The sequence below is a fragment of the Manis javanica genome, chromosome 17 (assembly GCF_040802235.1).
Source record: "Manis javanica isolate MJ-LG chromosome 17, MJ_LKY, whole genome shotgun sequence".
NCBI lineage: Eukaryota > Metazoa > Chordata > Mammalia > Pholidota > Manidae > Manis > Manis javanica.
This window is the reverse complement of record NC_133172.1, coordinates 6,822,055-6,848,835: the sequence shown is the minus strand read 5'-3', so window position 1 is coordinate 6,848,835 and position 26,781 is coordinate 6,822,055. Positions and strand designations below refer to the sequence as shown.

Below are 26,781 nucleotides of genomic sequence, written 5' to 3'. Positions count from 1 at the left end.
GCATCTGGGGTGGCTTTGTATTGTGTCAGCTTAGCTAAGCTGAAACTATACTTCCCAGAATTCCTCTTCCTGCATGGTTCTGGTTTAGCATTGGCCACAGGAGAAATTCACATCAGAAGTGAAGCAGCAGCCATGTTTACTCTTGGAGGTTTAGCAAGGAGTCAGGGGCTGCTTCTGGTCAAACATGTTGTCATGGATCTGCTGGCCCACCTTACTAGCCAAGGTGGGCAGCTGTAGGACCCCTGGCTCTTCCAGTTTCCACTAGACCTCCTTTGGCTCCTTGAAATCCTGAACCCATTTTGTGTGTAGCTCCATGGCAAAGTGTGCTGGCTTTTGTACAGGTCACCTGCGTGGTTGAAGCAGGAGGCTTGTAGATGGTGAGAGACTGGTGCAGGTCATCGTTCATCTCCATGAGTTCCAGCTCATGCTCAGGGTCCCAAATTCATATCCATCTTCTCTACCCAATGGCTGGCCTGACACCAGACACAGGGGCAATAGATTTAACATAGACAAGTTCAACCAGCTCACACGATTGCATGAGGTCTAATTCATAGAGTAAACATTTATAGCACCTTGAAAACATGTCAAGTGAAAGATGCCAGTCACCAGGGAACATAGAATGTAGGATTCCATTTATATTTCTAAAATAGGCAAATCAACGGAGACAGAAAGTAGATGAGTGGTTATTGGGGCTGGGGAATGGGAGAATTGAGGTGGAGTAATGGCTCTGGGGTATGTGGTATCTTTCAGGAGTGATGAAAATGCTTAAAATTAATTGCAGTGACAGCTATACAACACCGTGAATATACTGAAAACCACTGACTTGTACACTTTAAATGACTGAATTGTATAGTGTGTGAATTATAACTCAAGAAGATGTTAATATAACTAATTCCAAAATATCACTCATAATGGCTCTGCATCTCTGATCAAATCTTAAATGATATGGCATCATCCAGCTAGCTGATGTTTGCTAATCTACCAAGGGTAGTTTTTTATTGCTTTAATTGGACTTTCTCTGGTTACTGACCTCTTGGGCTCATCACTATTAGTCTTTTAGATTTCCTTTTCTATAAATAGCTCATTTTTCTGTAAATACTTGGCCATTTTTCTATTGCAGTTGCTATCTTCATCTTTTTTTAAAAAGAATCTACAAATGAATTCTTAAGTTCAGCAAGTTTGCATCTTTTTTCCCTCTACCCATCTGGGGTTCACTGGCTGGGGCCCTGTAAACTAGACTTAACAAAAGACAATAAGAGAGAAACAAACCAAAGTTTATTAGCATTTTCATCATGTATACATATGGGAGCACTCAGATGAGTAACCCAAAGGGGTGGTTAGAACTTGGGACTTCTATAGCGTCTTAACAAAAGAGAAGTAACAAGACAAAGGAAAATGACTTTGTGTTTTAGGGCTGCAAATTGTAGGAAAGCAAATATATAGGAGAACTAATGGAAAATAAGGACTAGTTAGTAAAGTTTGTTCTGTAGATCCCTTTGGTACTGTGTCTGGATTGCTAAGGGTCTACAATTGTCTCCCATTACTAGCTTTTATCCTTACTGGTAGAGAGGGGAGAGGGAACATCTTTACAAATTTATGTCCAGCTTGTAGGCAAACGGGGAGGACAAAGAGCTTTTTTTGTATCTGCTTCTTCTCAATTGTCTTCAGGTCAAATTGATCTTTATGCCATAGTAGCATATTTTGGGGTAGCATATTCAGCTATACTCACTGTATATAAGATTAACATACAAAAATTACATCTGCAAACATTAGGAATGAAAGAAGTTTAGTGAAATTTTTAAAAATATGATGTACATTAGCATAAATGAAATACTTAGGAATAGACATAAAAGATTAGCTAGATCTCTAAACAGAAAACTATGAGACATTAACTGGGAGCAATTAAAGAAAATCTAAGTAATTTATAGCAACAGTATTCATAATTGCCAAAAAGCAGAAACAGCTCAATGTTCATCGAGAGTAAAATTGTTTAATCACTGCATACTCATGCAGTGGTCATTACATAACAGTGTTGCAAAGAATGACCTACTGCTAGAAGTCATAATCAAAAGTGGTTACCTTAGGAAGGTAATGATTAGGAGGTGTGCAGGCAGCTTCTGGGTTGTGGGCAAGATACTCTTTTTTTTACATGGTTGGTTTCATTAATGGATTACTCTATAAAAATTTATGAGATATAACAAGATTCAGGGCTTTATGTAGGTTATGATTGTATTATTAAATTTTTTTTTAATTTTTAGCTTTTACAAAACTAGCCAGATGTCAAAAAAGGAAGGAACAAGAAATGACAGAATAAAGTAAAAGAATGAAATTATACTAATAAAGCTAATGGGGTCCACCACTTGCCAGCTTGTGCTAAGAAAACCTTTGGCAAACGTTCTTACTGAATTCCCGTAAGACCCTGAGGTAGATATTATTTGTCCCCATTTTAGAAAAGCTGAGGTATAGAGAGGTGAAGTCACTTGCCAAAGTCACACAGCAATGGCACTAGGTTTGTCTGATTCCATATCTCACATTTTTAACCACTCATCACATCACTGCCGAACAAGTTCTTTCCCAAGGCCTAACAACAAGCCAACACCTAGTAGCCAAAATAATAAATATTAACAAGGATTACCTCAAGTCCACAAGGTAACCTAAGAAGCTCTTATCATCTCCATTTCTGGAATGAAAACAGAGGCTCAGAGACAGAACCCCAAAACAGACTCCTACTGTATATAGTTCACATTCCAGTGGGGATGACAGTACATAAATATAGACTGTGTCATGTGGTGAAACATGACTTGACCACTCAGAAACAGTACATGGATAGTGAGATGGGGGCCTAGGTGCAGCGGGGGAGCTCTGAGAAAGTGACAGCTGAATGAATGATGATGGGCTGAACGAAGATATGAAAGGATTCCTTTTCTACGTCTGGGTTAGCAGAGGCCGAGTCGGTGGGATTATCTTTTATCCCCAAAACCTTTTCTTGAGGGTCAATTTTGGATGTAATTCTCTTCTTCCCTCTCTAGCCGGAAAAGCTAAGGGTATTTTTTCCGCACTCTGAAAGGAATGAATGAAAAAATTGGGGAATGAATCCTTCGGGGACCTATTAATACATCATGACTGGAGCCACAAAAGGGCGCGGGAGTGGTGAGCCAGAACAGCACAGGACAACATCGTGACGCTGACGGGCAGCGTGGCCCGGAGTAGAGGGCAGAAAGGGCACGGCTTGGGGGCTGATAAGAAGTGGGGGGTGGACAGGCGGTCCCTCTCCCTTGCTTGAGCCCATTCCACCGGAGCTTGAGGCCACAGAGAAAACTCCAGCAGAGGACGCAGCCGTCCCGCCCTTTCCTTACCAGCCGCAAGCCCTCCAACCTCCAACCCCCCGGTACGCACGCGCCTGCTCCGCGAGGAAGGGCGCGCGCCGCGGCAGCCCGCATGCGCAGCCTTGCTGTGGCAGGTAACCGACAGGACGCACGCGCGTCTCGCCGCGGTTTGAGCCGACGTCGGGGGAGGAGCCCAGGCAGGGGCGGAGTTCAGACGCCACGTGCGCTCTCGGTCTCGCCCCGCCCCCTTCGCGTATTCTTGAGGAAACAGAGCCCGCGCACCTTTTCCCCTTGTAACTGCTGTTTGTCGTTCGCTGTCCTCTGCTGTGTCCCGAGGCTGGGACGTGGCCCCAGGTGCGTCCTGGGGCTGTGGTGGGGTTCCCCAGAGTGGCCCTTCTAGAGCCCCTCCCGAAATCCTGGCAGAGCCCCCAAATCGTAGGGGAGAGTCCCCAATACCAAGGCCTTCCAAATCTCCTAGAAATTCTGACCATATCCCCTCAGAAATACTGAAAGAAACCCGCTAGGAAATCTTACAGAGGGCTCCTGAAACTTTGTCAGAATCTTCTAGGAGTTCAGTTAGACTTCTCCCTCACCCACCCCCCCGGGAAATCCCACTACAGTCCCTGCAAATCCTATCAGAAATCCCCCAATCCTGTCAAATCATGTCAGACCGCCAAAAATCCTGTCAGATTTCCCTCCCAAAATCCTGTCAGAGATCTCTAAAATCCACTCAGAAATCCCTTTAACGCCCTTAAAACTCCCTGAACCCCCGGCCTGGGTCCTCCTGCTAGAGTCTCCTCATCAAACAAGATTGACCAGAGCCTCCCTCAATCCCTCACCAGGAGTCTGTCCCCCAAACCCTGTCAGAGGCGCCCAGTGCTGGTCAGCACCCTCGCGGGGACCCTTCCGCACTCAAGCCCCACAGCCCTCTCTCCAGCGTTGTCCAAGCCCTGGAAGGATTTCTCTTCAAAAACCCCTTTTTCTAGGACGTTCTAAAAGCCTCCAAGAACTGTGCACTTCACAGCTGTGGACCCTGTCTGGCGCCAGGGAGAGCAGAGTGTGGGGAGGACTTGGTGAGTAAAAGGGGACTGAGCAGGTGGGGTGAAGGCACACAGGCCCCAGTGACCCTATGTTGGCCACGTAACCCCAGTGTGCCCAGTTCAGCCCCTATTGGAGGGGGTCCATGTCCAATGTAATTATTAATAGCACCCCTTTCCCTCTTGAAAGTGTCCTGGGGTTGGGACAATAAATCATGCGGTCAACCTGGTCATGAAGGACGCAGGGCAGGAAGCTGTGAGCCAGGGCAGGGGCCACAGTGGGACGGTGTGTGCAGGGGGCCTTAGCCTGGCGAGCCCGTGGGAAGATGCTGAGTTCCTATGGCTGTGATGAGGGGAGGGACCTGGAGGTTGGCCAGTGGAGAGAAGAGTGACGAAAAGAGGCAGGGAGTTGCAGGGACCACTCTGAGTCACACCGACAACAGGGGCTAGGACTTAGTCCTGAGGGCACTAGGGAGCCATGGGAGGGCTGGGAGCAGGAGAGAAGCGGGGTCAAAGTCCAGTTTGGGACCAACAATTCCAAATACAGGTTGTATGGCAAGAATGTCAGTGGCCCAAGGTGGTATGGGAACCCAGAGACAGCACCTCATTTAGAAACATTTTCCCAGAGAAGGGGACATGTGAGCCGAGACAGGAAGGGCTGGCAAGGAGGTTGTCCCAGGCAAAGACCTAGAGGTGGAACCAGCAGGCCCCATTTGGGGAGCAGTGTGCCATTCAGAGTTGCTGGATCAGCAAGTGTGTTTTGGGGTGAGGAGGCAAGCAGGGCCAGGCCATGCAGGGCCTTCAATGCCAGGTCCAGAGCCTAGGCTCTGTCCACAGGGTGCTGGGGAGCCATGGGAGAACACTGAGCAGGGCAGGGGCAGGTCAGCTCTGGGGCCCTGCGGAAATGAACTGGAGGCTGGGAGGCCAAGGAGGAGGATGGGACAAGGGCTCGGGGAGAGGGTGAGGCCTGAGCCAGGGCTATCGGGAAGGAAAGGAGGCAACAGGATAGAGTCATTGGACACAAGGGACAGGGCTGGAGACAGGTGTGGGGAGGAGAGGGGAAAGGAGGCACTGACCTCCACCCACCGGCCCCTGCTTTGATCTCTGCGGCCCACTTCTCAGGCCCCCGCTTCCCCAGCCCACACCTCCAATCCATGAAACAGGTCTGAGAGGGAGCTGCTCTGGTGGAGGCAGGGGTGGGCAAACAGGTTCTGAGAACCCAGAGTGGCCTGGGGCCCAGGTGGGGCAGGGCAGGTCTCCACCTATGGGTGGCTGGTGTAAGGAGGCCATCCCCCGGTTTGTCCTTCCAGGAGCTCTCAGAGCAGTCCGTCTTTTGTCGGTCCCTTCTAGCAATGGAGGGAGGCTATTAGCTTCGCCGACAGCTACGGAGCAGCAGGGTTGGCTCACAGACCTGCCAGAGGGCCCAGCGAGCAGCCCCATTGCAGAAAGTAGGTGGCTGGGCCCTGGGATGCCCCATGGGAGGATGAGGGGCCAGTAGACGAATGGGTGCCCGGCTGTGACTCGGGGGCTTGGGAGAGGTGGCAGGGGTGGCTGAGCCTCCACGTTGGTGCAGGGTGGGAGAGAGGAAGCTACTGGTGATTGTCTGCTGTGGGCCAACCTCTGGACCACTCATCTCTTTGCTCTGGGGAGGCCAGAGCAGAAGCCTTTGCATGCACTCTGCCCCCTGCCTGGGGCACCTTCCCCAGGGGCCCGCAGGCTCACTCCTCACTTCATTCAGGTCTCTGCTTTCTTTCTGTAAAACAGCTTCCCTGCCACATTCTCTCCCCTGGCCTTCTTACTTCTCTTCATAGCACTGACATCTGTTTGTCTGTTAGTCTGTCTCCTCTGCCCACTACAGCATGAGCTCCAAAAGGCAGGGTCTGTTTCCTAGTCCCTAGGGCAGCACTGTCCAACATGCAAACCATACATTTAATTTTAAATTTTGTAAGTAGTCACCTTTAAAAGAAACAGGCAAAATGAATGGCAATAATAGATTTCATTTAATTTAATGTATCCAAACTGGTATCCTTTCAGCATATAATCAGTGTAAAAATGTACTGAGATATTCTTTCATACTAAGTCCTCAAGGTTTGGTGTGTACTTTACACTAATAGGACATCTCAATTCACACTCGCCACAGTTCAAGTGCTAAAGAACCACACGTGGCAGTGGGTGGCTGCCCTGTGGGTTAGTGCTGCCTTAGAACAATGCCTGACACGTAGTAGGAACTCATTTATTGTCCTTGAATGGGTGGATGGATGCAAACAAAATGGTTATAAAAGCCAGCTTCAGGGGGAAGGCGCTGGGTTGCCTTCTCAGAGACTTCTCTGCAAGTGGGAGAGCCCAGTCTGGTGGAGGAGGAGGCTCCCACCCTTGGGGAGAGGCAGGGCCACCTCTGTAGAGGCTCCCAGCGTCCAGCAGCAGAGCCTGTCTTTTCTCAAGACCATGACCTGGACTCTGGCTGCAGGAGGCTTTCCAACTAGGCCGGAAGGAAGGAGGCAGACACCTGGTGCGGGAACTGACCAAGTGACTGACACCTAAACTTTACTGACACCAGCAGAGGGCGTGCGGCCACCGAGGAATCTGGGCAAGGGCTGAGCCAGCTTTGGGAGACTCTTGAAGGAGAGGGACACAGCCAGGAGAGATGGAGGCAGAGGAAGTCAGTGGGGAAAGAGACAAAGAGAGAGAGCAGAGGAAGGAGAGAGGGAATGCAGAGGCCCTGAGATATGGGAAAAGAAGCCCAGAGATAGAGAGACTTGGAAGAAAATAGGGGTGAGGGTCACGGAAGCAGGCAGCACTAAGGGAGAGAGGAATGGGGAGGAAAATGGGGAGAAAGAGGCAGAGAGAAAACTAGAGAAGGGCAGTGACAGAGACACAGAGAGAGCAGGGGACACTTAGGAAGGAAATGAAGGGAAGGAAGGAGAACAGGAGCGAAGCAGAGGACATCTTCCTCAGGGGCACAGGAAGGGACTGTAGGCAGGTGCAGATCCTCAGGCGGGCCCGTCTGGAGCCAGACAGGCCTGAGCTGACTCTGGCTCACCTCTTCCTGGCTGAGCAGCCCTGGGCGAGTGATCTCACTGGGCCTCGGGGGAGCGCGGAGAGACGAGCAACAGAGTGCTGGCAAAGCCCCACGCAGACCCCTGGTCACTCTCCTAACCATGGGTTCCCCTTCTCCTTTCCTAGGAGCTTGGGTTCAAACCAAAGGGAGCCAAATTTTAGCTCACTGCAAAAAACCCTTGAAGAGTTAGAGGAATGAAAAAGGGCACCCATATGTTGAACAGGTGACCTTGAGCACGTTCCTAGCTTCTCTGAGCCTAAGCACCCTCATCTGTAAAGTAGGGCTAATAACAGCAGCCACCGTGGTCCATGCAAAACACTCAGAAGCAGCAGGGCTGAACAAATGTTCGATTCTATTATTGAGCCTCCATCACATACCAGGCCCTCTGCAAGGGCTTTTCCAGGTTTTATCTCATTTCTTCCCTAGAAGGGAGGGAGCACCACTTACTTTCCAGAAGAAGACACTGAGGTTCAGAGAGGCTGAGTCCCTTGCCTGGGTTGCCACCTGGGTCTGCCAGTCCCTGCAGCCTGTGCTCAACCCACTGCTACTCCTAGCTGTCCAAGGAATAGGGAGGGAGCCTCCAAGTGCACCGCCACTCCTGGGCAGACTCAGGGGCTCCTGGGGTAGAGGGATCTCTTCCTATATCTTGGAACATCTATTGAGTGCCACTGTGTGCAGGCAGTGTGGTTACAGCAGTGAATCAACAGCCCCCAGAACATTCGCAGTGTGTGTGGTGGGGGGCTCTTTACGTATATGAATCTAACCTCCCAGTCCTGGTAGGGGGATCATTCCACCCACCCATTTTATGGGTGGGGAAACTGGCTCCAAAAGGAGAAGCGATTTGCCGACAGTTGTGCATCTGGGCTCTGAGCTCCTATCCACTACCCCACTGCCCACCCTACCTGGATTGCCCCAGCCCCCAAGGTGTCAGGCTCCTAGCCGTGGACACCAGCATCCCCTCGAGAATATGGGGAGGAGAGAGACCTGGTCCCCCAGGCAGCTGGGAGACCGGAGATGTGGCTGCTGGATCGATCCAGGCTGCCCGCATGTTATTGGATTGTTCCTGGCTCCTGGGACCCCTGCACCCTTGCCTCTTCCCAGAATCCTCTCTTCTTTGCCTTCCCCTGCCCCAGCCCTCTCAAGCCAAGCCGGGAAGGCAGAGGAAGAGAGAAGGAAAGAGTGATCTCAGAGTGTTCCTTCATTATCTGGACTCCTGAGGGATTGGACACACTGGATTAGACAGCAGGGGTACTTCTTGGTCTGAAAGATGGAGCCCACATCTCCAGCATGGGGGATGGGGAGGTGACTGAAAGGCCCTCACATTGCTGCCCTTATCCTAAGTTTCCTGTTGTCCCCCACCAGCCCCAACTTGAGGCAGCTCTCAATTCCCTCCCCCTGCAGGATCCCAGGATACGGGGACCTGGGGTCACCACCCCTCTACCCCTACCCCTCCTTACTCCTGCTCATGGGTGGCTGGCCCTCTTGTCCCCTCAGTGTACCACTGGGACCAGCCTGGGGAGGGGAGCCTGGAAGTGCTGCCCAGCCAAGAGGAGCAGATACTCAACTCCACCTTCGAAGCCTGTGACCCCCAGAGGACAGGTGGGAGGGGCAGGATGGGCGAGTGGAGCACTGGGTGTGGGACAAGCAAGGAATGATCAGGGACAGAAATGGGGGCTGGGAACTGAGGAGCCATTGAGGGGGTGGGCTAAGGCCCTTCCTTAAGGGTCCTTCAGGACGAAGTGGGGATTGTGGGAAACTTCAGGAAGGAAGTGGTAAGGGTGAGGACAATAAGGGGACTTTCAAGGTGAGGACGGGGAGGAAAACTTGAGGGACATTAACAGCAGAGGGGCTTTGGGCCTGGGAGAGGAAGGAAGGGCAGCCTTTGGGCCTGGTGGTGCACAGCTGGTCCTCTTCTGTCCTCTGAGTGGGGATGACTGGGCCCATTTCCAAGTGGAAAAGTCAGCTCAGGAGGGGAAAGGACCAGCCCAAGGTGTCTCAGCTGGGCCAAGCTGCCAGGGAGCCACCAGCCCAGCCAGTGACATCCTACTTCCAAGCCATCACCTGTCCCCAGCCTCTACCCCCACCTGCTCAGACTCCCTCGCAGCATGCTCTGTTCCCAGGCATTGTGGCTGTCACCCGTGTACTAGCCTACTTGGAGACTGTGACAGGACGAGGCTCCCAAGATGCTCGCCTCCAAACCCTGGCCTGCAGCTTGGACCCCAACGGGGAGGGCCCTCAGGCCACTGTGGACTTGGACACCTTCCTGGTCGTCATGCGGGACTGGATTGCCACCTGTCAGCTGGATGGGTGGGTCCCTGTACCTACCCCCACCCCAGGAAGTCCTTCCTAAGATCTAACCTCATACCTGCTCACTGCAACTGGCGCCCTTTGGGCGCAGGGATGGAATGTGGTTGGAAGGAGGCTGAGGAGGAGAGAAAAGTAAAGGGATGTAATTGGAAGGGTAGGAGGTCTGAGGACAAAGTGCCTGGAATGGGGAGGCAGAGAGAGTCTAGAGAACAGAATATAAAGGCCGGGAAGGAGAAGGGGGAAGTTGGGGGGCTGAGAGAGGCCCCTCCCCATCTCTTCCCCAACCCAGCCCTTGCCCCTCCTGCTTTTCCATCTGGCCGTGTGCACTTGCCATCTGGCCTGGCCTTCCTCTCCAGGGTGCCCCCTCTCACCTGACCTGGCCCCTCCTCGCACCCCCAGCAGTCCCCCTGCCTGCCCCCTGACTGCCATGACTGTCAGGATTGGAGGTGGGGGGTTGGCTGCAGGGGGCTCTAAGCCTCATGCCTTTGATACAGGGGATTAGAGCTGGAAGAGGAGGCCACCTTGGAGGAGACCGCCCAGCACCTGCCATCTGGTGAGATTGCTATATATAGAGTGAAGCAGGCAGGCCCAGGGACAGACAGTTGGGGGACTTCCCACCTGGGGACAGAGTAGGGGACAGGTGAGACCCCAGGGACCTTTGCTCTGGCCTGGAGCTGTGAGTTTGGCTTTCTGGGTGCCTCTATGACTGCCTTCCCATGTTCCCTGAGCTTTGGGGGTTTTCTCCTTAGGGGTGGTTTCCAACTCCTCCCAACACCAGCCCATTAGAAAGGCCCACAAGGCCCTGCCCACTGCCCCTCCCAGCTCTCTAGTGCCTGCGTTTACAGTCCCTCTGGCCTTGTTGCTCTTCCTGGAAGGTGCTACACACACCTGCCCTCCAGGCAGAGGCTCTCCTCCCTCACACCTGGGGATGCCCCTGGGTGGGGGAGCCCTAACGTCCCAGGCTAAGGGCCTGCTCGCTGCACCCACTCACCCAGCTGCATTTCTTCCTGCAGAAATCTGATTATCTGATTGTTTGCATTATTATGGAAATCTCCCTGCTGTTTGGTTAAGATGAGATCGCTCACCTTTGTATCCCTAGGGTCTCACACATAGCAGGTCGTCCCTAAAAAGTGTTGGTGTTGTCTTTCTCCAGACTTACAAAAACAAGGCAAAACATTCCCTGGAACCTCCTTCAGTCAGGCTTGGGGGCCTGGAGAGGGCTGGGGGTGGGAGAGGACCAGGTCAGCTCCAGGTGAGGAAAGACCCCTCAGGGTGGGGCAAGGACAGGAGGGAGAGGCTGAAAGACAGGAAGCCAGGGAGGAGGCTGTGGTGAGGGTCCAAGGAGAAAGGTGAGGCCTGAGCCAGGACTTGGGCCTGGGGACAGGCCTGGGCTCCTGCGGACTGGGGGTTGAGGGCGAGCTGGGGCCGCACAGCGGCTAGGTGAGTGGCTGAGGACCTGGGAGAAGAAGTGGGTTGGGGGCATTGATAGATTCGAGGGCCTTGGAGGAGATCCAGCCTGAGCTCAAGGGACCAGAGGGAGCCAGAGGCCTCTCCGGGGGTGGGTGCAGTTGCAGCTGCAGGGTCAGGTGAGCTCACCCGGAGCGGACTGGAGGGCGGAGGCCGGAGGAGGCCGCCAGGAAGCCCACACCTCTGTCTGTCTCCCTTCAGGATTCCCAGAAGCTGAGGACACAGCCAACCTGGAAAGCTTCGGCGGGGAAGACCCCAGACCTGAGCTGTACCTATCCTCAGGCCCTTCCCTGCCCTCCCTGCTGCCCCGGGGCCTGGTGCAGGGCTTGGGGTCCTTGGGGGAGTGGGTGAGGGGCAGGGGCTATGGTGGTAGCTCGGCAGTCTCCCTTGCTTCTCTTTCTCCAGAAGAGCCACATCTCCCCACCACCACCGGGGAAAGGTGGCCTGGGCCAAGCTTGCTGACCGCGGCCCTTCCCTGCCCGCAGGCCTGCCCCAGCCGACCTGCTCAGCAGTCTGGAGGACCTGGAGCTCAGCAACCGCAGGCTGGTTGGGGAGAACGCCAAACTGCAGCGCAGCGTGGAGACGGCCGAGGAGGGGTCGGCGCGTCTCAGGGAGGAGATTTTGGCCCTGCGCAAGCAGCTTCGCAGGTGGCTGGCCCCACGCCCACCCTCCTGGCACCCCTGTGGCCCTCCTGACCACGCCCTGAGCTCACTTTCCACTCTCTCTCTCTGCACCTCCAGCTCCATATATTCAGCCCTACACTTTCCATTTCTTTTCCTCTTTCTGTCTTATTTTTCTTTTTTGTGTCTCCCTGGTTCTTGTCCCTCAGCCTCTAGGGTTCAAACTTCCAGTCTCTCTCTGATTCTGTCAACAGCCTACTCCTTTTCCTGTGCTCTGTCTTCTTTATGTCTGTCATGTTCCCCCTATTTTTGTCTCCCGCTCTCTCTGTCTCCCTCTCTATGGGTCTCTCAGAGTTCTCTGTTGCTTCTGTCTCTCTGAGTGGATCTGTCTCTGTGTCTCTGTCTTCCTGTCCCTCCTGGGGCCCACCTGACCCCCACCCCAGTACCCAGCAGGCTCTCCAGCTTGCCAAGGCCATGGGTGAGGAGCTGGAGGACCTGAAGACTCTGGCCAAGAGCCTGGAGGAACGGAATCGCAGCCTTCTGGCCCAGGCCCGGCAGTCGGTGGGTTCTGGGCAGGGGGCACAGAGGGGCTCTCCTCCTACCCCCCGTCTTGGAGTCTGAGCAATGAGCCTGACTGTACAGTGGGAAGGGGCAGAAGTCAACCCAGCTTCCTCCCTCCCTCTGGGTCCTGGCACCCAGACTCTGGGTCCAGATCTGCTTGCATCCCGTTCATGACAAGGCGACAGCAGGACCGCTGAGGGTTCCCCAGACCCATTCCCCCTACCCTGCTCCTCGGTGACCCAGACCTGAGTTGTGTTCTTAGGAGAGAAAGAAGGTCAATAAGGGGACAAGGAGGCCCAAAAAGAAGCCTTTGTCCTCTTTCTGGGGTTGCTCAGGAAAAGGAGCAGCAGCATCTGGTGGCTGAGATGGAGACTCTGCAGGAGGAGGTGAGCTGAGGCCCAGCACCCGTCCCTCCCCCTCGCCTCCCCCAGCCCTCAGGATCTTCCTGATCCTGCTGCCCAAACACCCCCGGCAGCCTGCGACCAGACACCCTTCAGTCGGCTGAGGGGACCCCAGAGCCCCAATAATGTGTAATATCCCTGTCGGTCGCATTGCTGTGGAGGGAGCTTCAACGGTTGGTAAAAGTAAGGGGTGCAGGGTGAACAGCCGGGTTCGTGCTGAGGCTGCCTGTGTAAGCCTGGGCTCGCCCTTCACTCTCTGTGCCTCAGCGTCTCACCTGTAAAAACAGGCAGTATTAACAGAATGTCCCTCCTTGGGTTGAATGAGATTTAAATGAGAGGATGCTTGTAAAATCTTAGCCAGCAGGCAGGACCCATGGAAAGTGCTCACAAAAAGGAACTCTAAAACTTGACTAGAGTTCTTCACACATTAGTATTTTTTTTAAGGTGGAAAGCACAGGCCTTGAAGTCAGCCCTGAGTTCAGATCCCATCTCTTCCATTCACACAACAGGCAGCCTGTTGGCATGTGACTTCCTCTTCCTGAGCCTTAGTTTTAAGAAAATGAAATGACAGCCTCATGTCTGATCCAAGCCCTGTTCCGCCTGACACAAAAAACATCATCTTAGTTAATTCTGGGTTCACTGAGTCCTTTTAGATGGAAATTGAAACTCACCAATTGATGATGAAGCTTGTTGCTGTCCCCCTCTCCCCCGCCCACAAGGTGGCATCTCAGTTGCTGGAGGTCCACTCAGCCTCTCCTGGTCTAGGAGGCGGTGCTTCTCGCTCAGTGTCTGCTTTCTCTGCTGGTCATGAGATTGATGTCCGTTGTCCCATCTGGTCCTCAGCCTTAGTCACCACTGCATGCTGGCATCCACTGGGAGGCTGGCATTGCCTTCTGGTCTCTGGACATAAAGCCCTTGCTACATCAGCTGTTGGTGGCCCTCATCTGGATGCCATAACACACAAGGGCTGCTGGAGCTCTTGCCCAGCCACCTCCACACCCTGCTAAGGGCACAAAGGAGGCTTAGCTGCTTTCCTGTGACTCCTTGTGGCCTCGGGGCCTCACTCCGCCTCACTTCTTCACACAGCCATCTCTGTTTTATCGTTTGCATGCCTTGCTGGTCCTGAGGCTGAGCTGGGAGATGCCTCTCAGATTCCTTGGTTCTATGGTTCAACTGCCGCCATCCTCTCTGCCCCTCTCGGCTAACTCAGGGCTTGGGGCTGGCTCAGGGCCCATTTTCACTCTATTGCTCTCTCCTTTGACTCTTTTACACCCTGCCACCAACCCTGATCTCTGCCTGTCCAGGCAATGAAATTGATCCTGCCTGATCCCTCCAAATCTTTGTCCTACATCTGTATTACGGATTGTGCATTTAAATCCAAATTTTTCCACTACTGTTCTCTGGCTCTTCCATGATATTTCCCTTTTTTAGGGCAGTGGGAAGCTTGCTGCAGAGCGACTTCTACTGTGTGAGGCAGGGGTGAAAACAGGACATGACTGTTTCTTCCAGGGCATCTCTTTTTAAGAACAAGGAAAAACATTCCCTAAAAGTCTCACGGCAGAACCTCTGTTCTATATTTCATTGGCCAAAGTGACATCAAATGACTACAGCCAAACCACTCCCTGGCATGGATAACACGGCCACTGATGAGTCCAGAATACTTTTGGCTCCAAGGAAGAGAACACCAAAGAAATGGTGCCTTCAATCTGAAGGACACTCATTTCCTTAACAAGTGGTCTTGAAGGTCCCTGGGTTGGTTTGGCGGCTCCTTGACTTCTTTGCCTGCCTGTGCCTCGTGATCACAGATGACTGCAACAGCTCCTGGCCTCATGTTCTCACTCAAAGCAGGACAAAGGAGAGAGGGTCCAGCAGATGCACTTTTCATGTCTCTCCCTTCTCATCAGAAGGAACAGCTTTTTCAGGAGCACCCCCATTCCACCCCGACCCCAGCAGGACTCTCTTACATCTCACTGCCTGGACCTGGATCACATGACACCCCCAGCTGCAAAGGAGGCTGGGAGAATATCTGAACTTCCTCAGCCTCTGGAGTGGGAGACAAGTGAGAAGGGGTGGAGAATGGCTGCCTGGTTATCAGCCAGGTCTCCTTTATCTTCCAAGATTTCCATCCTGATTCACCCCCACAGCAGGGCTGGGGGGCCCCCTGCCAATGTGCAGAGTGAACCCCCAACAAAAGCAGAAGGAGGGATAAGCAGGGTGAATGGCGGCCAGCAGTCTCCTGGGACACCCTAGGCGCTCGATAAACGAGCTATTCTTGGTTGCCTCCTTCCACTTTTCCCCTCTCTGCAGCTGCCTACAGAGCATCTATAGATCAAATTCTCAAGTTACGATAGAATAATGCTGGAGTCAGGTACACTCAGACACTCAGTTTTCCTCTGAGAACCTACGGAGCAGGGCTCAGCTTACAGCAAAAGGCAGGAGCAGCTGAGTAACCAGGTTCCCTGCTGAGTGGCCCAGAAGCCAGCCTGCAAGTCCCAACCAGGTGGACAGATGTTGACACAGCATTCCTGGACTGTCCTTCCTCCGCCCTTCACCTGACAGCCCAGGCCCGCTGCGACTGAGACGGAGGAAGGGCTGCTGATGGAGTGGAGCCAAGCTGGAGATGGAGGAGCTGGCCCTGGCGCAGAGCGGAGGGTTGTGGCAAGGGAAGTCAGGCTGCCTCCATGCCCTGAACTGCCCTCGCCCATAACTGCCTCATTGAAATTCAGTACAATTTAGTAGGTTTTTGGTGCCTATAAACTCTAGACTGAATGTGGGGCCATTTTATTCTCAGGTCCCTCTGTTACCCTCTGCCTTGGCCCCCTTGTTTTCCTAGATAACTCTCCTCACCACTGAGGACTCGGCCCCTGCACAGCCGCCTCAGCAGCCCCTCACCCGGACCCCCAAAGGGCCCAGGCCCCAGGCCTCATCAGAGTCCGCTTCCCACACCCCTCTCACCTGCTTCGGCATCCTTCCACCACTGGTGATGAGCTCCTTGGGGCAAGGGACAGCGCCGGCTCCCCACTCTCACTCAGGGCTGCATCTGGCTCAGAGGACAGTCCGGGAGCTAAAGCATAGGATTTGGAATCAGATTTGGGTTTGGATTTGAGTCCACTTACCAGGGACCTTAGCCAAGTTTCTTGGCCTCTCCGCTTCGCAATGCCCTTGGTGAAATCAGGAACTATTACAGAATAAAAGCAGTAATAGTTGGGACAGCCGGACATTACAATCCTGCTGAACAGGAACAACACAGCAGTCCCCATGGAATCTTCCTGCCAAAAATTTGAACATAGGTCTAGCCAAGGCCTTGGGTCTACCTACCAGTTCACAGGAAATGATGAGCATGAAGAGATGCGGAGAACACCCTGCACAGGCAGTGAGAACGCAGTAAACCGAACCCAAGTGCCCCAGCTCTACAGGACAGGCAGCCCGAGTGCTTCCACAGAAAGGCCCAAAACAGTGCCAGGGCTGCGGAGGTGGGTCACTGTCAGAAGAAAAGGAGCCCTTTGAACCAAAAAGCCATGATGGACCTTGATTGGATCCTCAAACAAACTACATGTGGAAAGACATATCTGAGACAACCAGAATGAAAAAGAACACTGACTGGGGACGAGATGGTAGAAGGAATTACTGATTTTGTTAAGAGTGAGAATGGTGCTGTGTGCTTGCTAAAATAAAAAGTCCTCAGGAAATAAAAACGCTGGAGTAGTTATGGGTGAAATAATATGATGCCTGGGGTTTGCTTTAAAATAATCTGCTTAAACAAAACAAAAAACCTGGAGCACAGAAAAGAACTGGGAAAGTGTATATCATTAGTGCAGTTATGGGATGATGGACAATGGGCACTTATTATATTGTTTTCACTTGCGTGTGTTAAAAAGTTCATAATACAAAGTTTAAAAATATACGTTTCACATATACTGAACATTTGGTATGTGCCAGGAGATGTTCTAAATGTTTTGTGTTTATTAATGTACAGTACCATTTTCACATGAATTACCACCTATATGACCTGGGGCAATTTGCTCAACTTGTCTGAGGCGGAGTTGCCTTTCTTTTTACAAGGGAGGATGAGGATGAACGAACACTTCCAGGCGCTCAGCGAGCAGTAGCATGTGCTATTAGCCCGTTTAACCCCCACGGCAGCCCCATGAAGTAGGTCCAGATGCGGCTCGCTGATCGCAGAGAGAAATCAAAGCTGAGATCTCATCGGATGGTTGGAGGGGTTCAGTGGGCCAAAACATACAGAGTGCTCAGCATGAGCTCTGATGCACATCAAGTGTGTAGCATATGGCAGCTATGAGAATGAACAATGCCGTTTGCTTTGTTTTCTTCCAGAACGGGAAGCTACTGGTCCAGCAGGATGGAGTGAAAAGGAGGAGTGCGGAGCTGGCCACGGAGAAGGATGCTCTGAAGGTGCCATCCCTCCCTAGTGCCTTGACAACTTCCCACCACTCGGGGCTATTTTCCCATCTCCTGTTTCAGCTGCTCCAGCCTAGTGAGGACAAGGGACTTCCCTCAAACCGGCAGGTTCCCAGGGCCACCAGGCAGCTCTGCCAAAATCCCTCTCAGTGTAGCCAATGTCCAGAGAGGCCGCGGAGGCTGAAAAGAGGGGCTCGAAAGAGGAGCTGCCTGGGGAGGGCAGGGCTGCAGGGTAAGTCCCGGGAGACCAGACAGATGGACAGGCTCCTTCCTTGGCAGCGGGAGCTCTATGAGTGTGAACGCCTCATTTGCCAACGAGATGCTGATCTCTCTGAGGTGAGGGGGCCAGGGATGGGGGGACATATGCCTTCCATGTGTACCTGGCCAGCTCCTGCCCCTAGTCTGGCACAGGAAGTCCCACCTGGGTCTAATCCCGGATAAGCAACCTAGGGAGGCAGGCGAGCTTCCCCAAGGTCACAAGCATGACCCTGCAGGATCTGGAAACCCAGGGCTCTCCCTCAGGCCCTAGCCCTTCCCCCTAGCTCACCCTGCCAGTACCCACCCCCACCTCCTCAGTGTCTTTTGGGGGCTAGGCCCAGCCTCAGTTGGCTTTGGCCTTTCCCAGCGCACTCGCCATGCAGAGAGTCTGGCCAAGACCTTGGAGGAATACAGAGCGACAAGCCAGGTAATGTGGTGTGACGCCCACGCCTTCCCTTGGCGGCCCGTCTGGCCCCATGCCCCCACTTCTCTCACCCTCTCTGGGCTCTGTTTGCCCCTGGTCTCTATGAGTATCTTACAGCCCACGTGTCTCTTGCCTCTCTGTGAATCTGTGTCAATCGGTGTCTTTCATTGTTCCAAGTCCTTGTCTCTGCCTCTGCCTTCCTTGCCTTAATTTTCCTGGCTGGGAGGTTGTCTTCAGAGTTCCTGCTGCTCTATCTCTCTTTGGCTTCCTACGTTTCTGCCACTGCTCTCTTCCCCTTGTCCCTTGGCATTATGTGCCCAAAGTTGACCAAAGAAGTCAGGGGAGAGGAGCTGACCTTGGAAGAGGGGCCCAGGGATGGGCAATGGGGAAGAACAGAGAGTCGGGGACCCCACTCCCTCCTTTGCAGGAACTGAGGCTGGAAATCTCACATCTAGAGGAGCAGCTGAGTCAGACCCACCAGGGGCCAGAGGAGTGAGTGCAACGTCGGGTGGGGAGGAGGCTGGGGGGCGCCCAAGGGCAGGGTCCCCTGGCCTCCAGTCCAAAGGTGGGCAGGGCAGAGGCCGCAGCATAGGCTGACAGGTGGCAGGCAGGCATGGAGGCAGCCTTCCCCCTCCTTACTGTGTGACCAGGCCACCCGAAGGGGCCCACATGAGAAGAGTGGGCTGGACTAGACTGCCGCTCCCATCACTGGGTGTGGAGATCAAGGCCATTCAGCAGGTGGGCCTGGTACCCTGGGAACGTGGTGGAGGCCACCAAGGCAGGGACCTCCACCATCTCCCCTCTTCGACCCTCATACCCAGCTGGTCGCCTGGCCCCAGAGCTCTGGACAGCCAGCCATTTGGGGAACCCCTAACTCACATGGCTGCCATACAAGTTCCCCCAGTCCCAGCTCTTCTCCACTCCCTGCCTCAGATCCCAACCCCACCCACCACCTGTCCCACTAGGGCCCAGCCCTGACTCACCACCCCATCTCCCCAGGATCTCTCAGTCCTTAACTTCATCCCTAACCGGATCCTTGGTGTTCACACCAAACCCTCCCTGGGGCCTGCCTCATACCAGCTCCCCCCACCTCCCATCACCACCCCCATCTCTGACTTGTCTTCTGCCCACTGGCCCTCCCTGACCTCAGAGACAACTTCTCCTATCCCAGAAACAAGAAGTGGCAGCCACCAGTCTCTCCAGTCCTCTGTGTGGCTTTTGGCAGTGGGAGGAGGCCACCGGTGAGACCAATGCGGAAGCTGAGTTTCCGTCTGAAGCCCCAGCTGGAGCACAGGTGAGCAGAGAAGGGCTCTGAGACCACTGAGGGCTGGACCCGAGGCCCTGAGCCAGACAGATGCCAGCCCTGCCCTCTAGGGACTGGCCTGTCAGTGTAGTAGACAAAAGTGGACAAACAGATTGCATTGTGGTGGTTTCATGGTGGTTTAAGAAACACTGTCAGGAATCATGTTTAGAATGGTGCTACAGTAGGAAAGTAATGAATGAACTTCCTGAGCATGAAGATACATTAAGCATTTACCTTTTGAATACAAGGCACCTTTAAGAAAAGCTTAGCAAGCCCACTATGGAACCTTGAACTCAACAGCAGCCCTTTTATGACTTCACTAATTACTGGAGCAACATTTCAACATCCTTTAAAACAGCTGAAGCAACTCACATCTTCAATGTGCACAATGGAAAAGTGAGATTTTAATCTATTGGTGCCAGGAGAATATTTTTAAAGCAAATATTGCTAACAGCCCTTGTATTGTCTTGAAAATCTTACCACTTCAAAGCTGTTTGCCACCCTTTAAGAAAAAACTCATTTGCTCACTTTTTCTCAGAGTTGAGAAGCTTCTGTGTCTCTTCAACAGCAGTGCTGTCATTTGATATTACACTTACCTCTCCCGGCGTCGGGCCAGGTGGACATCCTCATCCCTCATCCTCATGGGAAACCGAGGCTCAGGGAGCACATATCCACAGTCACACAGCTTGTGGGGCATCCCTCAGAAGAAGTGTAAATCAGAGTGGGCTTCTGTGCCTCTCAGATGCCCCCTGAGGGGAAGGCTGGCCCTGTCTTCAGGGTGCCGCCTGCACTGGGTCCTGAGGATACAGAATGGAGTCATTCGGGCCTGGGCCCCTTAGCACTCGGGGTCTGGTAGGAGAGATCATGCAAACAGGCCATCCCAGTGCAGGGTCACCAGTGTGCTAGAGGTGGGGGGCAGGCCCTGTGGGAGCCCAGAGATGGTGGGAGGTTAGAGGAGCTATCACAGGGAAACTAGCGCTTGAGTTTAGTTTGAAGAAAATTGAGTAGTGGTGCAAGGAAAGAGAGGCCTTCCAGGGAACAGAACAGCATGTGATGTGCAAGGGTGTGGGGGCCTGAAACCACACATACATGTGGGGAGTGGGGGGCAGCTGGGAGTGACCAGTGGGAAATAAGGCCTGACCAGATCATGAAGAATTATGTCAGTCAAACTGAGAGACTGTACTTTTCTCCATAAACGTCCCAGGAGGACTGTGAACATGGAGGAGCAGGGTCGGCTCTGAATGTAGAAAATCCTTCTGGGACCACATGGGACCTGACTGGAGGCAGGGAGGCCAGGGCCTTGGGATGGAGGAAAAGGGATGGGCAGAGAGAATTGGGGTAGGGGAGATGGAGTTGCTAAGGTTGTGGGGAGCTAGGGAAGAGAAGAAAGGAGGACACCTAACTTACCCTGCATCCTGGTGAGATGAGGTCCCAGAGGGACGTCAGGCGGCCACCTGGGGGCAGTGGGTGCACAAGCCTGGAGCTCAGGGCTGTATTTAGAAAACACTATGGAGTTGGGGGTTGAGGCCATAGGCAAGGATGAGATATCTCCTGGGGTAGAACAGCTGGGGGCCACCCCCAGCCCAGGAACCTGGAAAGAGAGGGTTTGGAAGGAAAACAGTGGGCCCCTTTTGGGTCCAGGTGGGTGTGGGAGGTTTGGGGGGCCTGAATCCTGGAGTTCTGTGGAGAAAGGGGTGTGGTGGGATCCAGAACAGCTCTTAGCTTCTGGGTTCTGCTCCTGGGAGGTCAGCCATTCTCAACAAGGGGGCCCAAGAGGAGGGCAGATTTTAGAACCAGGTGGGGAATTCTTGCAGGTCTTGCAGCCTGAGAGACCTAGCCTTCTTCTTTCCCACAGAGAAGCTTCCAGGGAGAGCCAGCGCGCCCTCAAGAAAAAAGGAAGACGCAGTCCATGTGGTAAGAGCTTCCCACAGCCACCCGTCCGCCTCAGAGTTATGCCCAATTCTCTGATGGATAGAGTGCCAGGACCAGAGGAGCCCTGGGGGAGAAGTGAGTCACCCATCAACTCATTCACTGGTGCTGAGGCGACCTTGGGCCTGTGGACCAGGATGAGTCAGACCCAGCATGCCCTCGGGAGGGGCAGACAGACCCAGACTGCTCTGGCACCTCACCCCACCTGGCGCTGCCTGAGTGGGGGCCTGAGGGAGAGGTAGTTGTGTAGGAGACTGAGACAGGAAGGCTGTCAGGCAGATGGGACAGCTCAGTCACTCTGTCACTCTCACTGAGCACACCCCTCCCAAGGCCTCCGGGGAATCCTGGAATGAATGAGGCCTCGCCGATGGGCCCCGGGAGAGCTCCCAGGCAGCTGGGAGACCACCAGTACTCTGGAGTCAAACATCCCTGTTCAAATACCAGCCCACTACTTTAGTGCTAGGGTTGGTGAGAGCGTTCTGCATGATGCCACGGAGCCCCAGCCCTGTGATTGCTAGGCGACCATGTGAGGCTCACGGGTGCAGGCCTGTGAAGACAGAGAAAGCCCTGCATGTCTGGGCTCCCCTCCTCCGGAGCTCCTGCCTTGGGCCTCCTGTTTCCTGGGGGGCCCCCTTCTCCCCCTCCGCTCTTTCAGGCTCCCTGTTGCAGCAACTAATGAGGCTGCCAGCCACTGGCCTCTAATTGGACTCATCTGGGAAGCTGAGATTGGGCAGGTGGCAGCTTCGGAGCTATGACCTCTCCTTGCGTCAGCAGGGAATGGAGGGGCAAAGGGGCCAAGCAGCAGCGGGGGCGAGGGCTGGCAACAGGCTGGACGTCTGGGTTTCTGGGAGGCGGGAGCAGTACGATCCACAGATTGGGAAGTTGAGAGTGAGGCAGGTACTGAATCCTGTGGACCTGAGATGTGGCTTGGGGGTGAGGGTTTGGGCCTTGAGAGGGCCTGGGGGATGAGCCACCAGGGTCCCAAGTAGAAGTGCCAGGGGGTCAGACAGCCGCGTATCTGGCCAGAGTTGGCAGCCCGTGAGCCTGGATGCAGCCCGTGAGCCTGGATGCCGTTTTGGGTGCTCGCTGAGGAAACAGCTGTGTCCTGAGGGGGCTGGATCTGAAGCTGGAGGGCGGAATCTCTGGCCCCCAGTGAAGGTGGTGGCCAGTGGTGTGCACATCTGGGTCTCCAGGGCCCATTCGGTCTGGGCAGCTTGAGGCCTGAGTCCCCAGAGAGGCATTTCAGGGGCTCAGGCAGCTGTGAGAAGGAGCAGAGGCCAGGGGGCCTGCACAACTAAGAAAAATGATAGGGGGAAAAGGGGCATTACGATTAGCACATATAAATGGGGGAGGGAGGAGACAGGGAGGGCTGTATAACACAGAGAAGACAAGTAGTGACTCCATAGCATCTTACTACGCTGATGGGCAGTGACTGTAATGGGGTATGTGTTGGGGACTTGATATAGGGGAAGTCTAGTAACCATAATGTTGTTCATGTAATTGTATGGTAATGATAGCCAAAAAAAAAATGATTTGGGGGTGAGTTGTGGGGGCCTCATACAGTCATGTTCTGGAGCTCCAGTCCTGAAATAAGATCCAGTAAGACAGAGACTCCCTGAAAATAGCACAGCCCACCTGGCAGGCAGTGGGGGGGCAGGGTCTACAAATGCCTTGGCTTCTGGAGAGACCTCAGTCTGGTGTTTCAGGGGTGAGAGAGCCAGAAGCTCAGCTCTCAGCTGGGGCATCGGCCGGGAAAGTAGCAGCTGAGAAAGCCAATGAGACGGAGACTGTCCTACCCTTACTCTGAAATCACAGACTCTGAGAATTTGGTGAAAATTCCACTGAAAAATACAGCAGTTTGCTCATGAGGCTCCCAGACACCCTCTAGGCCCACCCGTGCGCCTGGTCTGTGTTAAGACCCCTGCTTTAAAGGCTCCCCGACCCCACAGGGGTGAACGGGAGCCAGGCAGAAGAGAGACGCCCACAGGGACCTTGTCCCTACAGGTTGCCCAGAAGAGAGGCTGAAGAGGAAGCAGAGAGCCAGTTCACGGTAGGCAGTCCCCAGCACCCCGCCCCGGGTCCAGGTCCCCCGTGGGGCTGATGATGGAGCCGCAGCTCCTGCCCAGCCCCCACCCACACACCCACTCCTCCTGCGCAGACAGAGAGATCGTTGGGCAGGGAGATAACAAGGCCCTCACAGTAGCTAATGAGAGCGGATGGTGCCCTGGGGAGAGGACTGCAGGCCTGTAGGCGGCCAGAATACTCCCCAGAGACTCTGAAAGTACATGCACGCGCGCGCGCGCGCACACACACACTCTCTCTCTCTCTCTTTCTCTCTCTCTCTCTCTCTCTGCTGCAGCCACAATCCATGGGCCTCACATACGTGACTACAGCCCCAGATTGCGAACATTCACATGCACACGTGCCCACACACACGGGGTGGCCAGGGCCCCCAGCCAGCCCCAGGGCTCCCTCAGGGCACAGCACCCACCTGTCACAGGTCCCTTGCCTGACACCACACATACCAGCAGGCTCCTCTGCTCCTCAAAGCAAGGGTGGGGTGCAGGTAACAATCCCAATTCTCAGGCAAGGAAAGGGAAAGAAACTTGGGGAGGAGAAGTGGGGAGCCCCTGGTCTCCAGCTGAGGAAAGCAGGGCCTGAATATGTGCCAGGGACTGGGACCCTTCCAGGTACAAACCATCTGAGATGACCTCTTGATCAGCCTGAGCCCAAAGCCAACCAACCTCCTTCCTGTCACACCATGCTCCCTTCCCTGGGGACCAAGCCCCTCAGTTTCCTAACATGGGCTTGAAGATCACCTTACCCAGCTGTGGGGACGGAGGTGAGGGCTAAGGACCATGTTGTAAAGGACCTAGCTCGGGCCTGGCACAGAGCAGGTGCCCAGTAGGCAGGCATAGGGAAGGGAGTGTTGAGACTGGTGTACCTGTTACTCGTTAATACTTTTTCTTGTTATTGCATCATTATCCATGGAGCAAAGGTGTGGATGGGAAAGCCTGAGACCTACAGAGGGGCACCCTTTCAGAGAGACGTGGGATGAGGTGGCCCCTGGAGGAATACTGGGGCTTTAATCAAAACGCCTGCCAGTTCTGGTACAGGTGGGAAGAAGGACCCGAAGGGTGCCCACGCTAGACTAGGCCCAGGACAGGGCTGGGCTCCTGGGAAAGACGGGGTCTCTGCCCTCTGGGAGCTTGGATACTTTCAGAATCGGATGGCAGTGGGAACAGTACTAGTGACAGTTACTGAGTGCCAGACAGTTCTGAGCCCCCTCCTGCTTTTTTGTTTTTTGCTGTACTCACTTGTTCATCTTCACTTCAGCCCCATGCGGTGGGTACAGTCATCGTCCTTGTCCAACATATGGGGAAAGTGGAGCATGGAGAGGTGGGGTGACGTGCCAAGGGACGCACAGCCAGGGCTGGTGGAGCTGGGAACCCCACCCGGCAGTGCGTCGTGGGGAAGCGCACTCACAGAGCCACCATGTTCCACCCCCTTCCATGTGGTCACTTCTGCCCAGTGCACTGAACTGAGGGCCTCTCCCAATTCAGGACTCCATGTCTCAAGTTTGTCTCCTTCCAGGCCAATCTCCCCATCCCTGTGGGAGACCCCCACGCTGGAGACATCCCAGAGAGCCCTCCTGAGAGGTAAAGGGTCTTATGAAGACTGGGAGGGGACTTGGGGACAGGGAGAGGGTCCAGCACGACTTCCCTGCCCTCCTTTTTCTCCAGCAGCCCTCCTGAGTTGGAAATGCAACAAGCCCTGGTGCCAGTGGTGAAAAAGCTGGTCCTAGTCAGGAGGCCAGTGTGGGGCCAGCTCTGCCTGCACCCTCTGCGCCCCCAGCAGCTCAGGTGTGCCCCCGGGCATCTCCAGAAGGAGGGCGGTGGTCAGACACTGGGGCATTGCCCACTGCGGGACACCACAGGCTCCCCTGGGCCCTGCCCTAAGCTCTGTGCTGCCTCCCCCCAGGGTCACTCGGCACCCACGGGTCCCGGCCCCTGTGCTGGGCCTGCTGCTGCTGGCGCTGCTCTCCTTCCTGCTGCTGGGCCAGGCCCCGCCCACCACCTGGCCCCACCTCCAGCTCTGCCATCTCCAGCCGCCCCCAGTGTGAGCCCTGCCCCCGCCTGCCTGCTCCCAGCATGTCTAGCTCAGGGAGTTCGGCCAGGCTCTTTCGACTGGCATTCCCATTTGCTGGGCCGCTGTCACCTGGATTTCCCCCAGCACCGGGAGCCCAGATACAGTACTCCAGGATCCACACACCTTTACTGAGTTTGTGACGTCTCTTGTTTTTTTAACGTTGGCAACTGCATTTCTTAATGAGAGCAAAACATGCCCAATAAAGAATTAAACACTAGGGGGTTTTCCTCACAAAACAAGTCTGGAGGAGGACAGCTGTGGACTCACAGCCTCTACACACTCAGGTCTCCTGTGCTGTGGCTGTGATTCTCCTGGCCCTTCCCTCACATTCAGGAGATGGTGAGCATTATAGCTTCATATGTCACATCAGCAGTGGAAAGGGGATGCATCCCTTCCTTGTTATAAAGAAAAGCAGAAGGCTTCGCAGAGCCAGCAGCAGGCCTGTGTTCACGCCTCGGCCACAACAGCTTGGCATGGTCACCCCTAGCTGCAAGGGAGGCAGGGGACAAAGCAGCAGTTCTGGCAGAAGGAGGGAGAAAGAAATGTGGGCCAGGCATGCACCACAGATGTTCACTACAGTGCAAACAGCCAGCTTTTGTTCAGTCAACACTGGTCATCTGTTTGCCACAGCTAGACCTTAGGAGGTAAAGCTGTTGAAAAACAGCCCCCCAATGCTAGGCTATAGAGAGCTGCTTTTTCTCCTGAAGATAATTGGCACTTTGGGAAGTTTTATTGCTTGTTTTTGATTGTTTTAATTGATGTGTAACTTATACACAGATAAATGAACAAATCTTAAGTATCAGCTGGATGAATTTTTGCCTATGTAAACACCCATGGGAACAAAACCCAGGTCAAAGATAGAAAACTGCTTCATCACTGCAGAGCCTTCAGACTCTCTGGAAGAGTCTTAGGCAAGAGAGGGTAACAGTCACACCTATCTAAAGGCAGATAGTGATAGAGGTCGCTGCAGGCTATTTGGGAGCCCAGGAAACACATCTAACCCTGCCTGGGAGGCTAGAAATTTCTTTCCAGATAAGGGACATCTGTGTTTAATCTCGAAAGATGGGTAGAGTTGGTTATAGTGAGGGTGTCTCAGGCCAAGGAAACCGTGCGAAGACCAGGTGGTGGGAAAGCGCCTCCGTGTACAGAGAGCCATAGTCAGCGCTGTGTGGTTGGGATTAAAAAAGGAAAAGGAGCCAGAGAAGGATTTGAGGCCACAGAGTGGGGAGAAGTTAGAGAGGTAGGCAAGAGCCTGTGAAGGGTTCTGAATATCGGCTTGAACTTCACTTCCAAGTGCCCGAGGAAGGGCTGAGCAGGGAAGGGGCAGAATCAGCTCTGGGGAAAGAACCACAAGCCTGCAGAGAGAATAAATAATGGAGTGAGGCTGGAAGCAGGATGGGGAGAAGCCTGGGGCTGAGGTCCAGGTGGGAGGAAATGAAGCTGGAGCTGCGCTGGGCCTGTGGATGGAAAGAAGCGCAAGGGCAGAGGGAGGCGAACAGGAAGGAGGGAGCGGGGGAGGACT

General features: G+C 54.0%; 1 protein-coding gene across 11 annotated transcripts; it reads left to right on the top strand.

Moving 5' to 3' along the window:
• Window positions 1-3,086: 3,086 nt before the first annotated feature.
• On the top strand, window positions 3,087-25,476 carry KASH5 (KASH domain containing 5). Of its 11 annotated transcripts, XM_073225743.1 has the most exons (22): window positions 3,100-3,680; window positions 4,313-4,399; window positions 5,714-5,811; window positions 8,555-8,669; window positions 8,916-9,020; window positions 9,542-9,728; window positions 10,223-10,281; window positions 11,397-11,463; window positions 11,681-11,842; window positions 12,259-12,376; window positions 12,712-12,762; window positions 17,113-17,190; window positions 17,476-17,532; window positions 17,822-17,881; window positions 18,306-18,370; window positions 18,529-18,616; window positions 19,029-19,172; window positions 21,037-21,095; window positions 23,115-23,160; window positions 24,705-24,769; window positions 24,854-24,973; window positions 25,092-25,476. In XM_073225743.1, exons 6-22 carry the CDS (start codon window positions 9,694-9,696, stop codon window positions 25,231-25,233), a joined length of 1,416 nt encoding a protein of 471 aa, XP_073081844.1. In that variant the 5' UTR covers window positions 3,100-3,680; window positions 4,313-4,399; window positions 5,714-5,811; window positions 8,555-8,669; window positions 8,916-9,020; window positions 9,542-9,693; the 3' UTR covers window positions 25,234-25,476. The 11 variants fall into 11 exon arrangements, 9 of the variants coding, with proteins under 9 accessions (XP_073081843.1, XP_073081838.1, XP_073081841.1 ...); XM_073225737.1 differs by lacking the exon at window positions 8,555-8,669 and having other exon boundaries at window positions 3,094-3,680; window positions 24,857-24,973; XM_073225735.1 differs by lacking the exon at window positions 8,555-8,669 and having other exon boundaries at window positions 3,098-3,680.
• Window positions 25,477-26,781: the final 1,305 nt, after the last annotated feature.

What these genes read in the sequence shown, in the direction of transcription:
- KASH5 (XM_073225735.1), top strand. An exon ending in TGGAGACTCTGCAGGAGGAG is followed by an intron (nt 12,763 to 17,112) that starts GTGAGCTGAGGC and finishes GTTTTCTTCCAG; the next exon opens with AACGGGAAGCTACTGGTCCA. An exon ending in CTGCGCCCCCAGCAGCTCAG is followed by an intron (nt 24,974 to 25,091) that starts GTGTGCCCCCGG and finishes GCCTCCCCCCAG; the next exon opens with GGTCACTCGGCACCCACGGG.